The sequence below is a fragment of the Lycium ferocissimum genome, chromosome 4 (assembly GCF_029784015.1).
Source record: "Lycium ferocissimum isolate CSIRO_LF1 chromosome 4, AGI_CSIRO_Lferr_CH_V1, whole genome shotgun sequence".
Taxonomy (NCBI): domain Eukaryota; kingdom Viridiplantae; phylum Streptophyta; class Magnoliopsida; order Solanales; family Solanaceae; genus Lycium; species Lycium ferocissimum.
In genome coordinates, this window is record NC_081345.1 from 44,302,733 (window position 1) to 44,311,143 (window position 8,411).

The window sequence follows — 8,411 nt, forward strand, 5'->3', positions numbered from 1 at the left end:
ATGTAATGTATCGGTACTTAAACACACACTATGTTGTTTGTTTCCATCCATCTTTCTTAAACACACACTATGTTGTTTGTTTCCATCATCACTTCATAACTTTCGTTAGCCCATTAAATTCAATGGAGCACCCATTGAGTTGTCAATGTTATCCTCCAATATCTTCATTCCCATTGGAGAGACGTTGCCTATCCAATATCAACATTAACATATTCACTCATTACCCCCACCAACATATTTTGGTTCATCATCATCTCCAAACACTAAGTCCCCACCATGATACAATCTAAGAGTTATGAATGTAAACCCACTCATAACTAACTGCAAACAAAGATAAATAACAACAAACTAAGTAATCAAAAATTTTGAAAATTCTATTTTCGATTCATCAAACTCGCAAACCTTAAAAACCCTAAATTAACAAAACCCCAATTAAATGTAGTAAAGAACTAACCTTTGGACTAAATGCAAACTTAGCCTTCCAACTGACCTTGAATTTACAAATTGTAACACCGAAGAAATCACAACACTATTCTTGTTTTGAATCGGAGCGAAATTGACCCTTTTGGAACAAAGAACTTAAGATCTTGGATGCTTTTTTCCACTCTATAAAATGCCAGAATTTTAAGATTTTGGGATATAATCTTCAATGATCAAAGAAGGTTTTTTATCAATTGATTTTTTGGTTCGGGTGAAATTTTTGATCGGGTAATATTTTGGGAAAAGTAAATAACATTTAACCAAGGTCAATAAATTAAAAAGGGGAAAGAAAGCCGACTTGGGGGCCCAAGGCGCGTGATCACACATCCACAAATATAATTGGGATAGTGTACAATAAGCCTCCACGTCGATCGTTAAGGTGCAAAGAATTAAGGAAAAAAATAGTTTAGGGGGGTAATAGGACCTAGGGAAAGAAAAGGTGTGTCATAGGAACTTAGGGTATAGTTTGGGGGGGTAATAGTGCCTTATCCCTTTTTTTGAGCTTAAAAATATTAGCGGAGTCAGAATTTTTGCGGAGGGATTCAAAATATAAAGAATAAATACACAAAGAAATTAAGAGAATTCTACAATGTATACATCCGGGAAAGGAGGTACGATTACAAGGGCAGATATAGCCTTTATATGGGTTCACGGGAAAGCAATCACTTTTGTTCTTACTGTGTATTTCTATTGGAAATCCATAAAATATTTATAACTCGCTGATTGTGAACCTAGTTATTATTTTGTGTTAACTTGAAATCTTTATAGGAACCCATATACTTGAAAACTTAGATCCACCTTTGAGTACGAAATAATCCCCTTGCAACCTCTAGCTCCGCCCCGGCTTACTCATGCATGGGCGAGTCACATATTCAAAAACTCACGACTGACTTAGAATATGTTTTTCTGTTGTATGAAATGAAAAACAAAATATAAAAGAGTTTAAAAAATATAAATAGAGTTAAATGTACTCAAAACTCATAATACCTAGAGGGATCGGTTTCTAATCCTGTGAGTGGAAAAATTCTTGGTAAATAAGCTTTCTCCTTTAATAATCCTATGCATATGCAAATCTGAATTAGTCGGGCCAATAAGTATCAGGTACCAGATGGTTAAAAAGAAAAAAAAAATAGTAGGAAGTGGACAAGAATCTTTGTGACTGATTAAATATTATTTTGTGTATTTGAAAACAAATTCTCCAGCTTTTCCTGTTATGAAATCAAATCAAACAAAAAGCCAGGAATTCGTGGTATTTCATTGAGAACAAATTAATTAGTTGACTTTTCCAAGAAGACACTGATGATGATGATTGCATTGATGCTATGGATTATACTACTATATGTCTTTTTGGATTCATTTATGCTTCTAAGCAAAGCTAATGCCTTGCTTTTTGGAAATTCAAAATATAAATATTCTCAAGTACTTGATGGCAGTGCTAAAAGCTGCCTAAGATCGAAAGGTATACATATAACGTATACCTTTGTGAAATTCACCTGTAAAACCGTAGATAGTTTTAGCATTTCTTGAATGCTCACTACAGGAAATCGGACTTTTTTAGCGGCAATTAAAGTTGCTACAAATGCTGAGATGATCTCTACTAAATGTTTTTACTGGCGACCTTAGAATTGTTACAAGTACTTCTGATGATTTCATCTGAATTACAACTCTTGGGGTCACCACAAAGAGTGTTCATTTTGTAACGACTAAACTCGCCACTAGTTACAAATAAACAAATATGCTACAAAAAAAAAGGTTCCATAAAATAGATTTTTTTTGGAAGAAATACTACAAGAACTTAGACTTTTGTTGGGTGGCGATTAAAGTCGACAAAAGCCGAGATGGTCGCACTAAATGTTTTTAGTGGCAACCTTAAGATAATTAATAAGTACTTCCCATGCTAAGCAAAATTTTGTGACAACTCTTGGGGGTCGCCACAACTGTGTGCATTTAGTGACGACTAAAGTTGCCACAAAAGTAAGCAAATACGGTCTAACAAAGGTTCCAAAATATAGATTTTTGGTAGAAACCCTAGACAATTTTAGCATTTCTATGATAGCTCCAATTTCTGCTCTTTCTTTCTGTTGTTTTGTTTTCTGTCTCCCTATCATTTCATAGTTATGAATCTATCTCTACTTTATTTGGTGGAGCATTATAAAAGTTTACACATATAAGTACGCAATATGTACGCAGTGTATATTCACAAATATTAGTAGTAGTAGTTAGAAAGTCATGAATAAACCTATTCACTTTCGGTCTGATTTATGTAAAGGTATTTTGAATAGACACAGAACTTAATGATTTTTTAAATTTGTGGTCTAAAATATGTTATAGACATCTCTGTGGCTATAAGAGTAAAATGAACTTCTTTCTTGAACTTCGTGCTCAGTTAATTACATTGTATAGATTAAAACGGGGGAGTAGAGATGAAATTATCTCATATGCCCATCACTTGTATATAATTTGAATATCAAAGAAATGTACATCTCTACAAAAATCTCTCGTACTTTATTTACAAATTTATTATATTAACTTATACTACTAATTTTCAGTAAAACTGGATTATATAGCTAAAATAATATTTTCAATGGTCCGGAATGAGAATTTTGGGGGCGGGGGGGGGGGGGTGACATGGGCCATAATCTTCTGACTTCCACTAACATATTCCAACATATAAACAAATGAAAAGTTAGATTTCCTGTCAATTGATCTCTAGTCCACACTCAGCTTTATTCTGTGAAAAATTCGATTATTCCTTTATTTCTTTTCTTCAAAAATGAAAAAAAAATTAAAGGTACTGCCAGCTCCCTATGCACAATAATAAATACAAAAAATTAGCTAAAAGCTCCTTTATCCCAATCATTTCAAACTATATTAGCTAGAAACTACAAATTCTTTTGGAGTATAAACTACTTAAATAAATTACACTTATTTGCTCTTTTTTCTCCCTAAAAAGTAATAGACCAGCTTAAATTAATCAAAACTCTTTAATTATTACAACAATATAGTGGTACGAAATTTGCTCAAATTATTGGTCCTAAGCTCGAATAAAAGAAAATGATTCTACCTTTACCGTAAACAAACAACCAACTTAAACTGATCAATTCATGACAAATTTTCTAATGCTCCCCGACTTGTTTGAGACTAATGAGTTATTTCTTATATTACAAGAATATGATATACAACTTTGTCTGTGTGAGTTTACTCAAATTGTCGATTTAAAATTCTGACAAAATTAAAGAGAAGTTGCATGGTTGCGGAACATATAATTAGCATAAAATTAGTCAATTCATGATAGAACTTCTAATATTTTCGACTTGTTCGAGACTGACGTGTGTGTACAGTGTGTATATATATCTATGGTCCTTAAGATTGGCGAAAAGCTGCAGCATTTTGCCTTAAGCTGGCCCAATCCCTTTAAAGTGTCATTCCTTTTCTTTAATTCTCTTTCACCATTTCCTTTAATCCCTTTTTCATCATCATATCATCAGCCTTTTTCTTATTTATTTGATCCCCACTTGTCCACTATGAGTTCAATCGAACACATCATTTTTGAAATGAAGTATTAATATATACATTAAAAAAAAAAAATTAAGTTATATACATCGTTAGTGTAAATAAAACTTTACATTATTTAGAATTGTAATCTTGAAAATGAACCGGCCGCTATAACATGTAAATTTTACCTAATAATGTAAAATTTCTTACTCTAATGATGTATATAGCTTAAACGAGAAAAAAATCACTAAATTTAACAAATATTAACTTTTGAACCCGTGATGCCAGAAGTATTGCAATAGGTTCAGTGACAAGAACTTTCAAGATCGAACTCATCACATTTAAATCTTGAATCCACCTCTGTTTTATCTGAAAGTTGCTCCAAAAGTAGGTGTCCAGAAATCTACATTGGTCTCATGAGTTACTGGGAAAGTGCTCGAAATAGGTACCAAACATAATCCTCTACTTCTCAGATCTTTATTTCTTCCTTCTGAGGCATCCTCGGATAATTTATTACCACTCTGCACAATGTCAGTGTTGTAAGGTTCATTATAAAGAAAAGCATCTTTTACTAGGATTTTTTCAACCATCAGGACACGATTCAAAATATTTGTTTAAGGGTGAAAGAGAATAATCATATCCATCCCGTCATAATCCTTGGTAGAAAAAATTTAAGCTATAACCGCAGGGGTTAGGCATAGAAACTTATTTGTAATTATATCTTATAAATGATATGATTAATGTTTTGTATATATCTTTACACTGTACTTGCATAGAACTTATAACTCTCTCATAAAATTGGAACATGAATTGTTTTCCAAGATGTATGGAGTAGGGTTTTTAAGTACCTGCTGATGCTGCATGGGTGCTCCATTTTTCATGTATGGGGCGCTTAATGCCTGTAATTAATTTACATAGAAAAACAAATGAATATTTGTATATTGACGGCGTAAAAAATATTATATAATCGGATAATCTAAAAGAATTTTTATTATATCGTCAGTATGTATAACTTAAATTCAAAAATAAATGAAGAAACGAATCTTCATAAACTTACACCAATTTGATCATGGAGGAACTTTATGTACTCAATTGCTTCTGATAGTACAGAAGCTGTATCAGTCTGGAGAGAAAAAAGTATTCATTAAAATGAATGAAAATATCTTCTTTTTTTATTGTAAATTCAGACAACTAGTGCTACTCTTAAGTAAAAAAAATGAAGAAAATTTTAAATCTCAGTGCTTATAACCTTTCCAAAAGGTGAGACTAGCTGTTGAAGTGCAGTGATTCTGTCTCCCATTTTCTCCTTCCTCACCTGAGAATGAGTTAATTCTTTTTACATATATTCTAGTAATAACATATGGCTACTATAATAAAATAAATAAGATTTTAAGTTCTACGCATTAACAATGTAAAATATATATGCGCGATCAGGTAAGATTTCTGATAAACATGATATAATATGATAAAAATAATAATAAACCTGTTATTACCACTACAAGAAAACATGAAATTAGCGACGGACAAAATTTCGTAGCTAAATAGCAAAATCCTATGCTAATCTCATTTAGCTACGGATTATAAAAAAAATCTAATTAGCGAGGAGCTATTTAGCGACAGATTAACTAGGAATTACCGACAAATGCCGTAGCTAATTCCATGTTCTCTTGTAGTGTACATTATAATAAGTTATTGATAAAAAATTAAAATGTTGTTGTATATAATTTATACTTGTACACATACCTTAAAAGCTGGCGAAGGAGATGGAGTTTGATCATTCCTTGGCCTTTTATTTGATGTTTCAGTACTGCTAGTTTTCTTTGATATTTTAATTTCCCTAACCTCTCCCATATTCTGCTGCAATGGGTGAAAAAAGTAAAATCATTTCATGTACTAAATTGAATCAATCAATCGGAAAAGCAAACCCTAGATATATATAACATGCAAATTTAGTATATAATAGGTCATACTTATATATATTTTGAACTCGTTGGACTCTAAATTCTGAAATTTACGTGTGTGTAATGAATTACTCACTGTTGAAACATAGTATATTTAAGTGATAATTATAAATGTGCCTTCTCTTTAATAGTTCAAATTTTTAGATGAGATGATTACACAATTCAATATGGTATCAGTGCGGACAAGTAGACATGGCCAGTTCAAATCTCACCGCCACCCAAAAACTTAAAAAATATTTCCACTTGTATGGCCATGAAGAAGAATCAACCACACATGTGAGGGGGCGTGTTTGAGATATGGTATAGTTGAGTAATAATAGTTATCACCATGGATAGTGGTGAGATAAATAAGATCTCTTTACTCTTAACCAAATATGTCAGGTTAGAACCTTGGGAATGAAAAAAAAAAAAAAAATCTTTGGTAGGAACACCTCCCCATTTAATAGTCCTTATATATGCGACCTGAATTCGAATTTATCGTTATCCCAAAACAGAAACCGAATACCAAACGAGAAAAAAAAAATGTAATTACAATTACCTTTGCTTTCTCATCCACTATTGGGTTATTGGGAAGTTGTGGATTATGCAAATTAGAAGGAAATAGACTTGAGGGTAGATCATTCATGGCAGCTGCACTTGCATTCCAAAAAGGTGTATTATTTGAGAAATGCAGCTGGCTATGAGGCGGTGGCAACGGCGATGGCGGTAGCAACGGCTGTTCCGGCGGTGATGTTCGGAGAAATTGAGGAAATTTAGACCAAGAATTTGTTGTAGATGAATGCATCACTTGATGATTATCAGCTACTTCATAATTTGATGGATTAATATTATAGAGTCCTCCTTGTTGTGACATAGTACTTGTTGATGAATGACTAAATATTGGATTATTTTGATCTAATGAAAATCCCCTAATATTATTCATTTGTGATGAAGAATCCTCAGAATTACCAGAATATAACATTTTTTGTCTAGTACTCCAATGATGATCTTGATCATGAGAATTAGCTTCTTGTTGATACTTATTTGTATTTGAACTTATGTCTTCTTGTTGAAGTAATGAAGAAAACCCACTCTCAGCTTTTTCACCCCTCCTACAACAAAAAATAAAAGATAAAAAAAGAAAAGACGGTTGAAACATACATAATTAAGTAAATAAAAGTATACTTTATGTAACGATTTTAAGGTACTTACAAATGAAACGGTCACACAATTTAACAGTACTTACAATAAAGATTGGTGGTTCCATTCATGTGCTTGAGAAGTAAGGCCTAAGCCCATAATTTGGAAATTGGAATCATGAGAAGATAAAACGCCATCGCCACCTCCTCCTCCTCCACCACCAATTCCGCCGCCACCAGAAGATTCCAACACCGACCCGGAGTCCAAGAAAGTCCTAGGTTTGATGTCCACATGAGTTTCTGTCGGCCAATTACTATAGTTACTAGTGGATGAGGAAGTTGTAGGAGTATTGGATGAGCCACTATCGAACCTATTCCTCGATGTGGATGCACTATTTTCCCACCAATTTCCACTTCCTAGTTGAAATTCTTCTGCCATGGCAACCTTTCAAGAAAAAAAATGAGAAAAAGGACGTTTTCAATACCGATAACAGTTTTCCTCTTCGTGATTTTCAAGAGGTGACAAAAGAACAATAAGAGATGTTAGAAAGAAGAGAAAATTCTTTCTTTGGTCTTGCAAATTGAGTTTATAAAATGAGATGACTTCTTGTGTTTGCTTTTCTTTTTCTTTGTGGTATTGAATCAAGATTCTTATTCTGGAACTCTCTTTTTGCTTTACACTTGGGGATTGGTTTATGGTTTTGGGGTTTTTGGCTATGTTTATAAAAATTGAAATGAATTTTGTTTCTCTTTTCAATTCATCTGGCTATTTATAGTATTTGGAATTTTTTGAGACTTTGAGAAATGACCAAAATTTTGATTGGCTTTTTATGAGTGATTAGACAAATGGAAGGGTCAATAATTATATTGTATTCCATCCTTAGCCAAACATCAATTAATTACTGGTATTATCTTTTGTGAAGTTATATTCACTGTCTCGGTGGCATGTTTAGATTTTTTTATTAAGGGTATTCAAAATATATATATATATATATATATATAAAGCATATGAAGAAAGTAAGGAGAATATTCAACTAGAATATACACATTAAAATAAATTTAATTTTGTAATTACATTGTAATTTTCCGGCAAAGGGGATTAAGATGAACCCACTTGCATCTCCTATCTTTGCCGTAACTGGCAGTGTAATTTTTTTTTACACTATCAGATCACTCAAAAGATATCTACATGTAAGCTTCCTCAAAATGTAGGTTTTTGTGATCTTGAAAATAAGACGGATTACATACTACAACAGATAAAAATGACCTGATGACGTAAACATTCCTTAAAATGAAGATATATATAACCGAGGAGAGAGGCAGAAGCCTAGAAATGTACTCGGTCGAACCCGTAACT

The 8,411-nt window shown here is 32.6% G+C and overlaps 1 protein-coding gene across 3 annotated transcripts; it reads right to left on the reverse strand.

The window, feature by feature from the left end:
* Positions 1 to 4,091: 4,091 nt before the first annotated feature.
* Positions 4,092 to 7,797, reverse strand: LOC132053211 (transcription factor bHLH123-like). Of its 3 annotated transcripts, none has more exons than XM_059445132.1 (7): positions 7,162 to 7,797; positions 6,475 to 7,027; positions 5,719 to 5,832; positions 5,225 to 5,290; positions 5,033 to 5,098; positions 4,824 to 4,874; positions 4,092 to 4,465 (listed from the first exon to the last, which is right to left on the reverse strand). In XM_059445132.1, the coding sequence occupies exons 1-7, from the start codon at positions 7,491 to 7,493 to the stop codon at positions 4,445 to 4,447; spliced, it is 1,203 nt and encodes a 400-aa protein (XP_059301115.1). In that variant the 5' UTR covers positions 7,494 to 7,797; the 3' UTR covers positions 4,092 to 4,444. The 3 variants fall into 3 exon arrangements, with proteins under 3 accessions (XP_059301115.1, XP_059301114.1, XP_059301113.1); XM_059445131.1 differs by having other exon boundaries at positions 4,092 to 4,496; positions 5,719 to 5,829; positions 7,162 to 7,796; XM_059445130.1 differs by having other exon boundaries at positions 4,092 to 4,496; positions 7,162 to 7,796.
* Positions 7,798 to 8,411: the final 614 nt, after the last annotated feature.

Excerpts from the sequence above, each read along its gene's own strand:
- LOC132053211 (XM_059445130.1), bottom strand. The coding sequence starts at position 7,493 with ATGGCAGAAGAATTTCAACTAGGAAGTGGAAATTGGTGGGAAAATAGT. Across the intron at positions 5,099-5,224 it reads TAGTCTCACCTTTTGGAAAG|ACTGATACAGCTTCTGTACT; the intron begins GTTATAAGCACT and ends TTTTCTCTCCAG. Across the intron at positions 4,497-4,823 it reads CACCCATGCAGCATCAGCAG|AGTGGTAATAAATTATCCGA; the intron begins GTACTTAAAAAC and ends GACATTGTGCAG.